The 18,760-nt window shown below is 34.9% G+C and overlaps 1 protein-coding gene across 4 annotated transcripts in view; it reads left to right on the forward strand.

Moving 5' to 3' along the window:
* The window catches only part of LOC131545001 (transmembrane channel-like protein 3), a 40,025-nt gene that overhangs the window by 2,577 nt on the left and 18,688 nt on the right, over positions 1-18,760 (forward strand). Inside the window, exons 2-17 of one of the 4 annotated variants that reach the window (XM_058783587.1) lie at positions 1,276-1,666; positions 2,513-2,659; positions 5,555-5,630; positions 6,165-6,246; positions 6,541-6,647; positions 7,031-7,129; positions 7,277-7,419; positions 10,623-10,770; positions 11,225-11,268; positions 12,810-12,957; positions 13,842-13,951; positions 14,047-14,125; positions 14,898-15,182; positions 16,443-16,571; positions 17,682-17,749; positions 18,121-18,249. In XM_058783587.1, coding sequence (XP_058639570.1) covers positions 1,551-1,666; positions 2,513-2,659; positions 5,555-5,630; positions 6,165-6,246; positions 6,541-6,647; positions 7,031-7,129; positions 7,277-7,419; positions 10,623-10,770; positions 11,225-11,268; positions 12,810-12,957; positions 13,842-13,951; positions 14,047-14,125; positions 14,898-15,182; positions 16,443-16,571; positions 17,682-17,749; positions 18,121-18,249 — 1,910 coding nt within the window. In that variant the 5' untranslated portion in view covers positions 1,276-1,550. Of the gene's footprint in view, positions 1-1,275; positions 1,667-2,512; positions 2,660-5,096; positions 5,208-5,554; positions 5,631-6,164; positions 6,247-6,540; positions 6,648-7,030; positions 7,130-7,276; positions 7,420-10,622; positions 10,771-11,224; positions 11,269-12,809; positions 12,958-13,841; positions 13,952-14,046; positions 14,126-14,897; positions 15,183-16,442; positions 16,572-17,681; positions 17,750-18,120; positions 18,250-18,760 lie in introns of those variants that run through there. The other 3 variants (XM_058783588.1, XM_058783589.1, XM_058783591.1) reach the window with 3 other exon arrangements.

Genomic DNA, 18,760 nt, shown 5'->3' on the forward strand with positions numbered 1-18,760 from the left:
TACTATTGTTAGTTATTTTTTATTTTGTGATGTAAAAGCTCATCTTTTTTGCTCATTTGTTGATTGTCGCCATTCTGAGGTTTGTGTCAAGCACTGACTAACTATAATCCAGATATCTTTGCTTTGTAAGATTATTGCTTCAGAAAAAAAAGATAGCATAGCTTACTTCACATAGTGAAGTGTCTCACGTATGAAACTATATAGATGGCTACCAAAATGATGTGTGATTGAAAATTAGCTGAACAAATCTGTGTAGTTCAAACCTGTGTGTGTGTGTGTGTGTGTGTGTGTAAGGTTTCCATTCAAGCATCATTAACAAATGTGAAAATATTAAAAATAGCACAACATTTTGTTGTTCTTCATGGGCCTTTCTCCTGATGTGCTCTATAAAAGAGTTAGACTTGTGCTTATGGAAAAGCGGTGAGCGAGTGTTACATATGGCACATTATCATATTGAGCTACTATGGCCTTTTTTCTTTTGCATGTGGGAACATTTATTTTCCTTGTACGTGACAATGTTGTTTAATTTCAGCGCACTCTAAGGCCACTTTATAAGGAAAACTGGAAATTTGCCCATGTGTGCCTATTTAAAATTCATTGTGCGTTTTTCATCTATATTATCTGTCTGTTTATTACCACCCAGACAAAACTCCAGAGTAAATTAACACGATTGATCATGGCACAGAACACTAACTATTGTCAAGAGAAAAATTGAAAATCTAGTATGCATGCAGCTTTCCAGAGGGAATTTTAAAATTTCATTTAAAATAGACTGTTAAAAGGAAGAGGAAGGTTTGTGTTGGTGTGCAATTAAAAAATGACATATTTAGCAGTATCACACAAGACATAACATTATCTCACGTGTCTCCTGATTGTGGCGTTGCAACTTGGATAAACATGACCACAAATGACATTTAATAGCTATGACAGAGGGGTTGGTTATGACTAATGACTTAAAAATATCAGTGTTGAGAAAAAAATACAAAATGGTATTGTATGGCATTACAATATAGCTAGTTGTATGAACTGCTGTAATGAATTTTATGCTGCCAGTTTTGTTCCATTTGAAGCTCAGCTTTATAAATATAATCTTGTTTTTTCATGTGACAAGCAGAAGCTCAGACATTCTGCTTTTGTTTCATAGAAGAAAGAATAACATTTGGGGAAGTAAATTGGAGAATTAATCAATTTATTATTTGGTTGTTAACTAGTGTTTTGATGTACTATGTTTGTTGTGAAGTGTGAGAATAGTGTTTACATATTCTCTCTTGTTAGAATCGCTTTGTACAGAGGCGTATGCATTCATCAGCAGGTTGCAGTATTCGCGCTGTCCCTTTAAGAAGCCAGTCCAGCTGTCATTGGAGTGATTGTCTGAGCTTAAACTCCTCTGGTGGAGGGGCTTATGCAGCGTCTCTTTAGGATCCAATCGGGCAGGTAGCGCTCCTCGCTCCTGCTCCCCCCAGAGTCCCATCAGGAATGCCGGCACGGGAGAACTCCTACAGATGGGACACATGCTCACTGAAGACTGCAGAAACTTTTAAGGCTGGGAAATGAGCGAAATGGCAGAACCAGCAACTATAACCAGACCCCTGATATCTTCCAAGCGACATAAGAGCATAAGAAAGAATTCCAGAAGGATTTATTCCCCATATCAGGACGATAATGGGTAAGTCACCTTTTTGCCTAAATCTGATAGAAATAATTTTTCAACTCTAGGTTACATTGGCTAATTTTGCACCTGACACTTGTAGACTGTAGCGTTCAGTCTCTTAAGTATGTTATTTATTGATTGATTTATTTATTATTTGGAATATTTATCCTTTATAGCAGAACAAAGCATTATATTCAATTTAAAAGTAAAACCTCTTAACTTGTATATTGCATATAAACTGTTTAGTTTATAACCTATATTTATAGAAATGTGTATATAATTCTTGAAAAATCCTGTATATCACTTTTTCATAATTTCTGAGTCTTATTTCTATCACACACGGAATTTAAATGAAAAATATTCATGTCTTTTACACATGTATGTGGATCTGTTGCTTTATATACACAGTCCACATTGCTTCACATGAATACAGTGTGATTTTTGTGCGACCCACTTTGCATATAATAAGTTTCATAAGCAAACTAGAGAACATAAAGTGACTTTAGTCATCATTTATCATTTTTACATACAACTAGACAATATAACAGGTTATATATAGAATTTTAGGATTCTGAATCCAGTTCACCTTCAGCCTTAAAAGTGTGTCTACATATTTTGCAGCATCCACTTTAATTAATTAAATGTTTAATTATAGTTTAGTTACAGTATTTAATTAGAATATTACAAATATTGGAATTTATGCACATGTATGTGCATTTTTATTTTTTTGTACATCCTTTGTATTTTTCATGTTCTTTTTTAATATAAATCAACAATGTTTTGTTACGTGCTGCACAAATAAAAGTCTAATGTTACTGTAAGATTAATTGCAGTGATTATTGATCTTTGGTTGTGTTTCAGACCATCTGATGATGAGGATAAGGATGGAGAAAGAGTGGACAGTAATGATCCAGAGGAGTTGTTCCAGAACATTCAGCTTCAGAAGGAAATCATCGCCAACATCCGAACTAAACCCTGGCCAATAAGACGCAAGCTAAAAGTGCTCAAGTAAGACCCCGCCAAGTGTATGTTAGGAAAATGCCATCAGAATTTCTGCACATCCTGTACTGAAATTATTACAGATCATAAAATTGAATAGTTCTCTAGTGGAGCGGTTTAAATAGCATAAGATAAAAAGGATAACGGATTTATAAGTTCAGCATTTATAAGACCAAAATGTGAGCATAAATGTGAATGTGTGGGTAAAATGTGCTGTAAAGGTATTTTTGAGCTGATGCCAGTGTTTGTACAGCAGTTGACATGATTGTTAGTGAGTAAGATTCATTATAGAAATAGGAAGAATGAAAAGAACTAAGCATTATTTCTGTCTAAAATGATTATTCGACCCCATTACTGCCATTAGCCTACTTGGAAATGGCATTTGAAAATGTTTGAAACTGATGATAATGGCTTAGGGAAGCATCCTCGCATTAAACCCGTAAGGTAAATAACAATTAAATTTCAGTGCCTGAAAGCGACTACCATATTTACAACATGATGCTTGCAGAACAAACTAAATTGGCTGAGTAATTGTTTCATTAGCCTGGCCAGCAGTTTCTCATTTTACTGGGTAGCGATCGCTGTGGCTTCTTTGGGCCAGGGTCAGGGATGCGCAAATGTACCTGCTGTGAATGACTGGGGTTACACCAAGATCACATTCTGGTTTTACTCTGGTACAGTGGACAAGCAATCATTGTGGATTTACGCACCTGAGAAAGCACTCCCAAAATACTGTGATTACAATAGAGCTACTTTTAATGTCTGACAGACATGAATATTACGTCTAACACATTGATTCATACTTGATATCCACTAAATATGAAGTTGGTTCATATTTACATAGAAGAAAGTATATCTAATATGCTTCTTTTCATATTTTTTTGCCTTCTCTTTTTAAATGAACCTCCATTGTGACAAATTCAATACATTACAATATATCATATTTAATATAATATTAATGTAAGGAAGTAAAAAAAATTGCATTAAATGTGCGCGCACACACACGCATATATATATCAGGGCTCTACGCTTACTTTTTGTTTTTGGAGCGCTTGTGCTCCTAATTAAAATAATTTAGCAGCGTGGTCAAAAATTTAGGAGCACCTTCTAATCAATAATCAAAATTTCTGATCAAAAAATTAACCTTCCTATTAGGAGGTGATATTTGACTCCTTAAAGTGATTTACAGGGAATTTTGTTTTTACCTTTGTAATGGCATTTTTCTAACTTTATTAAAAGTATGTCATCTTTTGTCAAATTCAAAAAAATGTTTATTTATAAGCGTTTTAACATTTTTAATTGAAACAACAGAATAAGAAGTAGAATAAGAATAAGTTACCAATACAATACAATACTACAGAGGTGGCACAGAAGAACACAAAAGTGGCTTGTAGGTGTATTTTCAGACATTTAATGAGGCTCAGAGGTTGCATGAGTGCAATTCATAAATTCATGTTGAGGTTAATGTTTTAAATATACAATTTCGAATATAGAAATATTAAATTATTTAAATAACAGAAAAGATACTTTAAAAATTAAATTAAAACTGCCAGCAGGTGGCGGCAAGTCACTGATTTTATCACTGAATCATTCATTTAATTGATTCGTTCGAACGGCCGATTCATTCAGGAACGAAGCATCTGACTGTCTTTATGAATGGGTAATTGAATCATTGACTCAGTAGATTCATGGAGATGGAGATGCGCAGCGGCTCAGATGTGAATTTGTCTGAAACTATTTTCATCGACGAAATAGAGCAAAATAAGGCAATAGTGTTGTAGTCAGACAATATAAGTCACTTAATATTAACTTCTTGTTTAATGAACTGTTGTATTAAATCAATATCACATTTGCAAGCTGTCACTCTCCTTAGTTCATCGCGATCTCACGAAACTCTATTATAATCAACGCAGCTCTCTACACCGCACAGTGAATCTCTTATTTACACCCTGTCTACACTTTGCTTGTTATAATGAGAGGATACGTCTGTGATACATTACTCAACGCTGCAAAAACACGTAAATACGTTAGAAACCTTTGAAGCTCCCTCCACGCAAACACAAATATGCTGATCGGGTCAGCCGCACAGGTGCTCCGAAATACTTTTTCATAGTCGCACTTAGTAGCTTTCAGTCGCAAATGCAACTGAAATGGTTGCACTATAGAGCCCTGTGTGTGTGTGTATATATATATATATATAATGAATAGATAATAATTAAATATTTTTTATATTATTTTTACATGCAAAGTAAAAAAACAAATATTTAACTATAGATATATATATATTAATAATGTTTGTTAGATGGAATGGAGCATAGCATGTCAAATTTCAAAATGTATTTTATGTCAACTACCAACATATGTTTTGATTATTCATTTATTTCAGGGATTCTGAACGTTTGCATCCACTCTAATGTCCAAAGATGATGTTTGTCCAACTAATTCTTTCATTAGCACATTTATCTATGAAGTTTCTTAAAATAACTGGCAGGTTTCTGCCTGATGGTGCATGGAGAAGATACATGCTCCATTTTACGAGTGTCCTCATCATCTTTGGGTGAGCGCTCATGATTACATACACCCATCTTCTGAAGAACCCCCCCCCCCTCCCCCGCAAAAAATCTATTTTCCATCTGTATGTGTTTGATTCCTCTATTATGTTGTCATTGAATTTTATGGCCTAATTTTGTTGTTGCTGGTTCGTTCTTCATTTTTATTAATAAAGAAACCAATGAAGCACCATTTTTAATGGGTAAAACATCTATGAAAACAAACATTAACAAAAGTGTTAGCTGTGTTCAGGATCATAGAACAGGAAAGCCTTCTATTATTGCCCTCACTATCACTAGTAACAGCTGTCAATCCATAACATTCTTAGATCGTTTGAATTCGTATGTGTTTTAGGCAAGCCAGAGAGGTTGTTCTGAAATATGAGGGCAGACTGACCAGGACCAGAGGTTACCAGGCAGCCGGGGCAGAGGTATGTTTTCTATCGGTTTATCCATCTATCCAGCCATCCTGCTTTTGTCTTTTTCATATTATAGCTTCTCTCCTTTTCTCTTAAATTTTTTTTTTTCCCTCTGTGTATGTGAGATTCTGGTTAGGTTGTGCGTGTCTCTGCTTCAGCGGCGTTCCTCATCTGTTCACAGACGCTGCACTCAAATTTATGGCCTGTTGTTATAGCCTGGTTTAATTAAAATGTCCAATGGCATTCGCCAAGGCTGCCCAAGCACCATTAAAATTAATTGACTTTTTAGCAAGTGGATTTGATGGTAAATTATTAATTCTGATTATGGCTTTCATGGCAGGCTGAAAATCAGATATCCGTACACATTGGTTTAACAAAATTCTGTTTTTATATGATCTACTATCCTTATACATGAGAGCTCGGATCTTACAGATCTTTCAACACTGCTTGGATTGAATATGTATTTATTTTTGGATTCCTCTGTCTGCAAACTATACTAATCGAATGTTTAATGTATTATCTAACTGTTGTATTTTTTGTTTGCAGTTGCTGAAGAAGATTTCTAGAGTCTTATACAACATTGTTGTCTTGTTCATTCCCTGGGAGATGAGGATTAAAAAGATTGAAAGTTAGTATCTTGACATTAAGAAAAACATTTGATCAAATTTTCGTGAATGATAAACTAGCTCTGATATGGTAAATATGTTAGACTTTATGCATATTTACTGTAAAATATGCTGTAAAATATATTAGGTGACTCCACAAATGTGAATCCATGTGGAAAGTATTCAGATTAACTAGTAGTGTGATTAAAGTCAAAAATGTCATTTAATTTGACTGAATCAACAAGTATTTTAAGGATCAGATCAGGTCAAAATAACCCCACACTGCATTAAATGTACAGTATATGTCGTTTTTGAAGGTCACTTTGGATCAGGCGTGGCCTCTTATTTCATATTCCTGCGATGGCTATTTGGGATCAATATAGTTCTCACTATTATGACTGGAGCCTTTATCGTTCTGCCTGAGGTTAGTATGCAATGCATTCATTCTTAAAAGTAAATAATAGGCCATATGTTCAGATATGAAAGCTTACAAACCAAAATGTCATGGCAGTTTAAAGGTACATTACATAAGGATATGCTAAAAAAAAATTGCACAGTACATGACATTATGCTTCTCTATTATTATTTCTGAACGCACATACAGATATTTAGATGCTGCTGTGTGCTCGTATATAATTTGTAGACAACATCTTTTATTAAAACTCAACAAGGACATTTTTAGACCAGGAAATGGAAAATACGGTTAGATTTATTTCACTCCCGGTGCAGAGACACAAAGCAATTTCTGCTCGGGTATCATCTGTTGTCTTCTATCATTCCCTCTGTCTCTCCAATCTGTCCAATCAGCTCCTGGCCGGTGCTCCGTTCGGTACCACTCGCAGCAAGACCATCCCCAAGGAGCACCTTTCCTCCGCACAAGACCTGGACACCATCTGGTCGCTGGGGGCAAGACTATCATCTCTCATTTTTACTGCTTTACAAATATGATGTGCATATTATTAGCGGAACTTCAGGGTTTAATCGCAAATAATTTATTTTTGATGTTCAATCTGCCAGTTTGTCAACAGTTTTTGTTTTATGTCCATATTGCAGGGATATCTACAATACTCTGTGCTTTTTTACGGCTACTACAGCAATGTGCGTAAAATCGGCAGTGCCGGCTACAGACTACCCTTGGCCTATTTTCTGGTCGGGATGGCCGTTTTTGCCTACAGCTTCATCACTTTGCTTAGAAAGTAATCACTACTTCAAAGACGCTTTGCTTGAAATCACTGATTAACCTCTGTACATTCACATTTATGCATTTGGTGGATGCTTTTATTCAAAGCGACTTACAGTCCATTCATGCTAGATATTTTCAGTTCATGTCAAACTCATGGTTTTAACTGCAGATAAGACAGGTATGGTGTTTTTGTTGAAGCTGGTTTATTAAGGATCTGGTTAACCTGTCTTTTTTAGCAGGGTTGATGAAAGTATCTGCTAAAAAAAAATGATAGTTCTTTTTAACACAAGGATAGTCCTTGTGCTGTGCTGAAAACCTTTTGCTTAATTTGACGTTGCTTGTAAATCTATTATTATGCTACATTATCACCAAAACCTGAATTCAATGTTTTTGTCATCTTGTTTTCTTTGTTAGCACAGTTTTGTTTTGTTTTTGAGTGCAAAAAGCATTATTTGTGGATAATTTTGGTACTGAGGTCAGGGCTTAAAGTTCTCCGGCGTGCAGGGTTTGGCTGCAGAAAAAAATAATCCTACATTTAAAAAACTTTTGAGTCCATGAGTTTGCCTACCAATGGTATGAGAGGAGCATAGCTTTCACTCTCAACCAAACTAACATAACTAGCCAATCAGAATGTTTTGCTCCTATAAACAAGAGATGTGCATAATAGTATCCAGAGTTACAGCCCTGATGAATGGAGAAGCGCGACACGTTGAAAAGGCTGCGAAGCGCAATGGTCAAAGATGTCCATCTAGCGCATATTTACATAGAAGAACTAATTAAAAAGCAGCGGAGTTTTGTAAACAGCTCAGAGTAATCATGTCATCTCCATAAGAACGATATGATTGCCAGAACAAATTTACCAGGATTTTTGAAAAGGTCCTGTACACACATGATCTCTTAATGTTAACTTACCGGTAATTTACCGGTAAAGACTGTGTGTTTGAAAGGGGCTAAACTCTTCCTCTGCATGTGCTGTGAATTTGAATTGCTTAACGTTCATCTGGGAAAACAGTGTGCTTTATCTCACTAGATTTGTTACGTAAATCATTTATAAACCTTTGCCAACACAGGAGAATATATTAACCTATTTCTAAATATGCCATATATTGTACACTGCGATTTCAAAATAAAAGTTTCTGAATTGCATGTGGCCAAATATAAAAAATTAATGGATTTAAACATTGTTTAATCACACTGGAAAGTGAAACGTCACCAGGCTGTTGGCGCCCTCTGCATGTATTTGTTATAATACATAATGTACTTATGTACATTATTTGAGGCAATTATTATTGCCTCATCATTAGATTATATATAAATAGTCATATTAAAGCCTGGTTTTCACTTAGGTCTATTTGTGTTACAAAAAAATATCAGATTACTCTATTGTCAAAATAATCAGTAGATTGCTTGATTACCAAAATAATCATAAGTTACAGCCCTAGATTAGTAAAAACATTTCAAAATAGAACTGCATTGTTTTACTTTTTGTAATTAAAAGACAAATATTTTGTCATTGAAAATTTCTTAAAAATAGTATTAAAATATTGTCTCGTTCTAGTGAACCAAGTGTCTGAATTTTGTCTCATCTTGTGAGCTAAGTGTATTGTCACACCCCTAGTGTTGATAAGCGGTGATATAGCTCATAATTTTCCAAGTGTATGATATAGCTTTCATTCTTCAGGTCAACCATATATTCATGAAAAAAAAAAAAATCAGTTTGAATAAGGAAAGCAATAACTTTTCCATAGTATCCTTTCAAAGGTTAAAGCTGCCACAGTCATTGCATGCTTTGCATGTGCTACACGCAAAGCATTCAAACACGCCCCCACATGTCTACATCATAGTGTGGGAAGATTTGCATAACACCGCCTAAACGTATAGGCAATGAAAGAAGGCGAAATGAAGAACTTTTATTCTCGCTGTAGTGTTGTTGTTGCTGCCGCCATGTCATGGAGACACTGTGTGTTTCGTTGTGAAAGTGAAAGTATTTAGTTTGGCCTTCCAAATGAGTACACAACTAAACATCAGTGGTTAAGTTATATTTACAACACTGTTCCAGAACAGTACAACGCAAATATTAGAGTGTGTGCAGCGCATTTTATGGAGAACTGTTTCCTGAACCTGGGAGAGAGTAGCCTACAATGTGAACACTATGAATGGCTGTGAACACTATAAAGTGGGGCAATTCCAATTTTGCAAGGACAGTCTGGTGCTTCTGACTCACCGCCTGGAAGTATGTTTTCATATTTAAAGAATTTGCCATTGACTATTCAAACGCGAGTTATGAGCAGTGTAGAGTAGTGCTTGTTTGATGTTTCTACATTCACAAATGCAGACATGGTAATGTTTACGCGGCGCAATGCGTAAAAAGACCATATGAGTCGTTATAATCAGTAATTATGTCCTCACTGAATGCAACAAATGCCTCGTTTATGATGGGTTTTATTGTTTTGGTCTCATCGCGTCGTGACACGGCATCACGGGCGATACGGTAAGGGGCGTAACATTTCCGTCACACACTTGAGGTATTCGGCCAATCACAATGCACTGGATAGCTGGCCAATCAGAGCACGCCTTGCTTCTCAGAACGATGAGCTTTGTAAAAATTTACACGTTTCAGAAAGGCGGAGCATAGAGGAGCAACAATAATGTACAGTATGTGGAAAATGTGTTTTTTTGAACCTCGACCCACGTAAACGCATTGCATTACACCAAATACTCAAAATAATGGTCTTTTTAGCAACATCATATGACCCCTTTAACCCCTGTGAGGTGCATGAGCTCAGATCAATGAGGCCTACAATCAATTAATTCCAAAAAATTAACCATAACCTGTGCTAACTGAAAGAAAACAAGTTGATAAAAAGATTGAATCCAAGACTTATATAGTAAGAGTAATAATATAGCATCACAAAAGAAAATCCGTATGCAATTTTGTAGGCCTGTCATTTTCGACAGGGAATGCCGCAAATGTAACAAGGTGGCAAACAATCCCCAAAAAGTGATCAGTTTTAGCAAAATGCCAAGTCAGTAAATCTTAGTCCAATGTCATAACATAAACTAGCATTTCCAGACATTCTCTCTGGGTCAAAATGAACAGAACACAACATGTTAAGTCATTTTTCACCATGTGGTAATTTTTTCATAGTCATATTCACTAAGAAATGTATTATGTTTCTTTAGAAAAAGCTCAATTCGTGTTGTTGTTTTTATCAGAATGGCTAAAAACTCCCGCATGAGTTTAGCTGGCGCCTCAGAGGAGAATTACACCTTCTGCTGGCGTGTCTTCTGTGCGTGGGACTACCTGATTGGGAACCCAGAGGCGGCCGAGAGTAAAGGGGCAGCCATAATCAATAGCATCAGAGTGAGTATCTCCTACATCCAACAGAGCCAAATAAACAATCTGTCCTTGATTCAATTCTCAATGATCATCCAGTTTTAATTCACATCATTGCCTACACAGGAGGTTTATGTTCCACTATTAGTGCTGATTTCTCCAAGGAAAACATGTTATTTGAGTCTCATTTGTGTCATGCTAAATTACAGATATTTCTTTGGAATATCATTCAATTTGTTCATACACAAATGTTGCACAAACTCCCGGTTTTTATTTATATTTTGAATCAGTATTTATTTTTATATTTTCTGTTTTCTTTTTAATTGTAAAGTTTTAGTAATTTAGCAACATTTTGTTGTTTTTGTCTTTTTTTTTTTCATATATACAGTATAAAATATTTATTTTTCTCTATGGTTTTAGTTTTAGATAACTGTAATAACCCTGATGCTAAGTAACCAAAAAAATGTGCTACTGTTTTTAGGAGGCCATTGTAGAAGAGCAAGAAAAGAAGAAAGACACAAGCCTGCAAGTTTTCCTCTTTATTTGAGTTTCCATTATCACCTCAACATAACCCTAAGTGCTGACTAAGTGTTTTCTCCAAGCTCTCTCAGAAGTGCATGTTTAACAGAACTGTCTTTTTAGGGCGGGAATGATCGTATCAGTAAGTGACTTATAGTGATGTGCTGTTTCTCTCTCTATCTGAGGCTGTTGTCACAGCGCCTGTAATGCTTCCTCAGACCACTCTGATTTATACATCTCTTCCCCGTCCAATGCAATCGCAGCAGAACATGCGAAACGGAAAACCATATTTTATACAAACGGCCTTTTACTGCGGGCGGATGACTGCACCTAAATCGCCAGCAGACCTGCTCACACATTAAAGCCGATTAATATGTTGTGGGAATGCGACACCCATGCTCACAGGGTACATGCTAACATTTGTACAGTATCTCTAGATAATTATAGCTAAACTCTACACTTGAATCTAACAAGACCAGGACACATTTCAGCCCAAAATCAAACAATTGAAAGAAGAAATAAATATGTATATTTTGCTTATTTATTTGTTTATTTTATTTATTTATTGCATTATGGAGATTTAACAGGATTTCTGCGGATGTTAAAAAGTCTTAATTTGCCCTTCCTCAAATTGAGGCCGTTAAAAGGTAGCAGAAAGTTTTAAATTCATAAAGTCAGGGCATATTGCATACATTGCAAAAATGAAAATCTTTATTTTTGATTTGTTTTCCAATACAAATATCTCAACGTCCTTAAATCAAGATATATTTACTTCAGATGCAAAATGAAGATATCAAGTCTTATCTTCTGAGAAATTCCAAAAAAAAAAAAAAAAAGTAAGTTTATGTTTGCTTTTATGCTTATGAAAACTTGTTTTCCCTTTAAATTAAGGTGATTTTTCTGCACCCACTGGACAATTTTTTTTTTGATGTTTTTTTTTTTTTTTAAGAAAGACTCCTTATATCATTTTGTTTCTTATATTATCTTACAAAAACCATGAGATATTGAAGTATTTGTGCTTTTGTCTGTGATAAAACTTGTCAGGCCAACTGGGAAATTAAGTGCATCAAGTCGGAAAGGAATTGTTTATTGATAATGTGCTTGCAGCGTTCATCCAATGCCGAATTTTGGAAAAACCTGTTATGATACTAGAAATATACAACCTCCTGAATCAGAAAGACTTTTATTAAAGTAATCTTTTGGGGTTACTGGTCCCTGGCAATAGAAAGTGCACACATTAGTCATAAAGTAAATCAGAATATGATACAATGTGGTTTTCTTATACTTGGCTCTCTATAATAATCGTAGCATTATACAGATGTTACCTAGTTCTAGTTTCAGGTTCCTCAGGTTCCATATCTCTTTGAACTCTTACATAAAATAATTATGAGTGAATAATCGATAGTTCATGTCAATTGATTTGAAAGTAGCCCTGTAAGCGGGTTCATGTACAGTCAGCTGTTCAGCATCGCTAAATAAGTTCCTTTCTTGATGATACAGGATCAGATGTTTGTAGGTGTATCTGACTGTTGTTTCTGTCCCAACAGTGCCGTACTGATCAGTTTGCGGATTCTGGCAAACATTCTGGTGCTGCTGTCTCTGACCGGCAGCATCTACATCATCTACTTCGTGGTGGATCGTTCTCAGAAACTAGAGCAGGAGAAACCAGAGCTAACACTCTGGGAGAAGAACGAGGTACACTTTGAGTTTTTATGTTTTTTTTTATACATTGTCTACAAGTGTACATGAGTACTTGACAAAATATTTCTTCGTGGCCTAGAGGTTAGACAAGTTTTCCGCTCCTTCTCCTTCTTTTTCTATTTCATTCTTATTTTCTTTTTCTTTTTTCTTCATCTTGTGTGGCATCCCAGTTTGCCTCCTTATATTTTGCCCTAAAAGTATGTACCCTTTTTGTGAAGAAAAAGTGCATAGTTTTGAATATGTAGCAGAATAGTATGCAAGCTTTGAGACTACTTGGTCATAATTACATCTTTAACGGAGCACTTAGTTACATGCATCCTGTCACCGTTTAAACTGCCCTGTCAATCATCTTGTCTCAGTTAACAACATCCACATTTCGTTCAATTTAATCTCCTACCATATTGGAGAGAAATGAAGAGGCACGTTGATGATGCATTTAAAATGAATGACCAAACGTATCTTTATAGAAGTCCACAGTGTTGTTGCAGATGAGATATAACATGGATAGCATTATATATATATATATATATATATATATATATATATATATATATATTATCAGGTTAGATATTTATTGTTAATCACTCAAACCCCTTTCTCTACTTGTCTGTTTGTAATTCTAAATGAATCCACATCCAAAGCAGAATGGGTTGTGGGCAATATTGTATGTAAATTGGGATGCAGCATTGTTCTTTTTGTTCTTCTTCTTTTCTAATTATTTAATTACTATTCTTTCTTCTTTTGCTTTTTCTGTTTTTTTTGGGGTTTTTTCTTATGTCTGTCATATCCAGATATTTCATCTAGTGTTAGGGACGATGTGTTGTGTGTTAGAGAAAGATGAGTGATTTTACTGTATGTGTATTGGGTTTCTTCTTTAGGTGAGTGTGGTTGTGTCCCTCATCACAATGATTGCTCCTTCAGCCTTTGAGTTAGTGGCTCAGCTGGAAATGTACCACCCCAGAACGAGTCTCCGCTTCCAGCTTGCCAGGTCTGAAAATCACTCTTTGAACACTCTTGGTGCTCTAGTTTGGCTCTACCTTTTTATATTTTGTTTTTCAAAAGAAAAATATGCCTTTTGTTTAGAGTCTTGGTGTTGTACCTTGGAAACCTCTACAGTTTGATCATTGCCCTCCTGGATAAAGTCAACAGTATGAGCTCTGCTGTGAGTCACAGTTACATTCTTATTGCATTCTCAACCTTTTCTCTAGGGCTACATGATAACCAATCAAATTGAAATCGCAGATTGCAAAGGCTTTGTTTTAATTAAAAAAAAATATGCACTGCAAATAGTGTGGCACAGTGTTTTGTCACACACAATCAACTCATGATCCAGTGTTTTTAGTGTCTCAGAATGGCTCAGTTCGCATTGAAAATGAAGGAATTAGGACAGTCATAAATATTTAGTGTAATTAAATAATAATAATAATTGTTGTTGTTCTTAAATATTTTTTAAATTCTTAAATACTAATACTTAATTTACAGTGAAAGATTAGAATAGTAATATTTATTTTGTCTAATATTTTATGTAATACTAATAGGCCTAATAATAAGTATTATTATGATTATGATTATTATTATTTTATAGTGATATTGATATTTAATCAAAACAATTTGGCCAAATTGTGCAGCACTTTACACAGTACAAACAAGCACTTTTTTTTCCTATCACATTCACAATTTTATCAGAAAAACAATTAGAAAAAAAATGAAATGTTCTTTTCCTAAATCGAGCAGCCATATTTTTTTCTGATGTATTACTCAGCTGTAAATATATAACATGTTTGAATAAATCAAACGATTGATATTTGTGCAGTGAAAATATTCAGGTTTTTACCACCCTTTAGTTAGAAAATTAACTTTATGTAAAAATTAAATTCAACATAACAGAAATAATAAGTAAACAAACAAACCATACATGTTTTGAATAATTTCAGATCACTGGGAGTCCAGGAAACCTGTCTGACTCAACATCATACCTAGCGACGATTTCCCAGCCTGCTGAGGACAACCTATCCACCATCGTCCCGGATATCACAGAGCGGCGTAACAGCACGCTGACCATGACTCTCCTGGACCTCAACAACAGCATGACCACCATCAAGAGCACCGCATCCTCCGCACATCCGATGAGAATGCAGTCTCTGCTAAACCAGACCGTCCTCTATGGGTACAACACCAGATCACAGCAGGACCCCTGCTGGGAAACATATGTCGGCCAGGTACTCGCTCACATGGAAATCATTGCTTAGCAGCAATCTTAGCAGAGCTTTCCTGGTTTCCACACCTGACTGGAGGATAGGAATGAACCCTTCATAGGTGCTAGCTAAAGAATTATCACTTAGCACATTTGTTGACTTCACTGCTGACGTTACCAGTTGGCAGAGCCTTCTGCTTGGTCTTAAAAATGAAACTTGAAAGCAAAATCTTTTAAATCTCTCTTTAATTCTGGTTTTTATTTGGCACAATGCATCATCGTTATATCAAGTAAACTAAATGTTTTCATGACCCTTGTTTCAAACAATTCCTGATATATAAAATAAAGTTCCTCCCTACTTTTGTTCTCAGTGTCTTGAAAATATGGCCAAGTAAAATATCTCTCACAAAATATAGTTATGTACACTGCCATTCAAAAGTTAGTGGGTCGGTAAGATTTTTAATGTTTTTAACAGTAATATTGTGAACTATTATTACAATTTAAAATCACTATTTTCTATTTGAATATATTTTCAAATGCAATTTATTCCTGTGATGCAAAGCTGAATTTTCAGCATCTATTGTCACATGATCCTTCAGAAATCATTCTAATATTCTGATTCATTTATTGTCGTGAATATGGAAAACAGTTGTGCTGCTTAATATTTTAGTGGAAACTGCGATGCCTTTTTGTAGTATTCTTTAATGAATAGAAAGTTCAAAATACCAATGTTAATTTGAAATAGTAATCTCTTATGTATTTTAATCATTTATATAAATGGATTTACTGTCACTTTAGATGAGTTTAAAATGTACTTGCTAAATAAAAGTATTAATTTCTTTCCAAAAAATGACATTTTCTTCCAAGAAAACCCAATAAAAGCTTAAAATATTAGTGTATGTCACAACTGAAAATTCCTTAAATATGAAACAATATATAATATAATAATCCTTTAACCACTATGACACAATCTTGCCTTCGAGTGAACTAATGAAGTATCTCAATTCCTAGCTTCACTGTTATTTATTAACGGCATTATTGTGACAAACAGTGTAAGAATGTTCCCTCTGGAGGAGAGGAATATGGATTGGATACGTGGCTTGAAATATCCAGCCCGGCTTTTATTTAATGAAAGTGCTGTCAGCGCTGACTTTCTCTTGGTTTCAGTCCAATGGACTGATTGAGAGTCCTGCTTGGGGATACTGATGGTCTGCGGAGGGGTAAAATTGCACCCTGCACAAGGAAGGTAAATGCAGACTGTTTATTTTGTTTGTCTTATTTACAGGAGATGTTAAAACTCTCCATCATTGATATGATCTTCACAGTAGCAAGTATCCTGCTCATTGATTTCATCCGTGGACTGGTGGTTCGATACTTGAGTGACTGCTGCTGTTGGGACTTGGAGAGCAAGTTTGTAAGTCGGTCGCTTCTGTTCGAAAACACACTCTCAAAGGTTTTTCAAGTAGATAAATGAGTGATAGATAGACCTGCCTGCCTGGAATCTGCACCTGTTGAAAACATTGGTCACATTTTCAAACACCATCAAAAACTGTGTAGGTCTCCACTTGGGTCACATTGCAAATATTTGTTTACATATTTAACACATTTAAAGCAATGTTCCAGGTTCAATACAAGTTAACGATAAGGTGTGTAACATCTGTGTCGCCAGCAAAACCAAAGAAAATAGCAAAAAAAATTCAAACAGGTTTGAAACAAATATTGAAGAAATGTTTCTATATCTGGTCAGTCAATTAAGTTGGATAAAGCCTTTTAATATTGAAAACATTGCACACATCACTTTTAAGCTTTTTCATTAGCATCTGTGATGTGCTTTTGATTACCACAGGAATATACCTGTTCCTTAAAAAATAACTAATACTTCAGTTTTTTAATACACTTGCAACAGACCCTAGTCATACGAAACTTTCATTTTGATGTAATTGAAAGCAAGGCTAGACGACAATAATTTGTTTGTATTGTTAAAGTGTCTTGTAAATTCTAAATTCTTGTAGACAAAAACTTTTTTTTAAATTAAATCAGGCGTCTGTAGAATTATACTGATTTACTCTGATAAACTGCAGAAAATCATGTGTGCTAATCATATCCTTCTGATATGATTAAAAGCATTATGTTAATTGAAGTGAATTTAGAAGTTGTCATTTTTGTTCTAGATTAGTAACAGGGATTCCCAAACATTTTTTTGTCGCCCAAACCCCTTTGACCTAAAATATTTATTTGAAGTACTTCCTGAAATTTGACATTAATATTTCAGTAATTTAACAACACATTCGCATGTCCACGGTTCTCTAATGTTGATGGTCATAAAAATAACCATAAAAATGTACTTTTTTTTTTTTAGTAAGATTCATTGTCATTGTATTTATTGAAATGCTTTTTAGATTTTAAGATGATTTTAATTATTAACATTTCATCAGCTTGTGAACCAAACCCCAGTTTGGGAAACCCTCTTCTATACCATGCCTTTATAAATTCCCTTTTTAATTAAATTAAATTCCCTTTCCAGCCAGAATATGGTGAATTTAAAATTGCAGAAAATGTTCTTCATCTGATATACAACCAAGGAATGATATGGTAAGTGAGTGATGATTCATCATTTATCAATATATTGTCTAAGATAAGATCATCAGTATAAAAAGAAATGTATCACAATTTTTTCTTACATTTACTGTGACTGCTGTTTATCTCTGATACACACTCCTAATTTAAAATACTGTCTCTCTCTGTGTATATCATTATTATTATATATGAGCTTTCCTATCTATATCTGCAATAAACTCTTCCTGTTCCCGTGGTGCTCTTTACACAGGTCCTCAATGCTCCATTGCCCTCCAGCTTCAGACTGTAATCCTACAATAATGACTTGTCTGAAGCTATAGGTGCACAAGGAGAACTCCTTTAAGATGGGAAATAAATCTTTCCGGTGTCTTTGTCTCTCCCTGTAGGATGGGAGCATTCTTTTCACCCTGTCTGCCCGCCTTTAACGTCCTGAAGCTGATTGGCTTAATGTACCTGCGGAGCTGGGCTGTGCTGACCTGTAATGTTCCCCATCAGCAGGTCTTTAGGGCCTCCAGGTCAGTGAGGCAGAATTAGGTCATTAGAGGTTATACATTCATTTAGAACTAATCTGAGGTCAGTGCTGCACTGTTCCAGTTGCACCAATCTAATGTTTTGATATGAGAATTTACTCAGGCAATTTGGCTTATGAGTGGAGCTGAGCTTGGATAATCTGCCATTATTTGCTTAAACAAAAAAATTAAAATACTGGTTTCATAAATCTTGGGGCTAGTTGAGCAGGTTGATGGTATAGTATTTTAAGTTTTTTTTTTTTTGGTTTTTTTTAATAAAGAAAAAATTTAAATTTTCTACAAATGTGTGGAATTTGGCTGAACATTACTCCTTTCTGTCTTGTAATAATTATACAAACTTTTTTTAATAATATTCATCCCTTGAAAAAAATCATCAGCTCTAAATTGTTGAGTTCAGTCTCAAAAATTGCATGTTTAAATCAAAGAAATGGAAATCATGAAAGTAATAGAAATGTATTGATTAAATCCTCATTTCAGATCAAATGTAAAGGTCATT

The sequence above is a fragment of the Onychostoma macrolepis genome, chromosome 07 (assembly GCF_012432095.1).
Source record: "Onychostoma macrolepis isolate SWU-2019 chromosome 07, ASM1243209v1, whole genome shotgun sequence".
Classification (NCBI taxonomy): domain Eukaryota; kingdom Metazoa; phylum Chordata; class Actinopteri; order Cypriniformes; family Cyprinidae; genus Onychostoma; species Onychostoma macrolepis.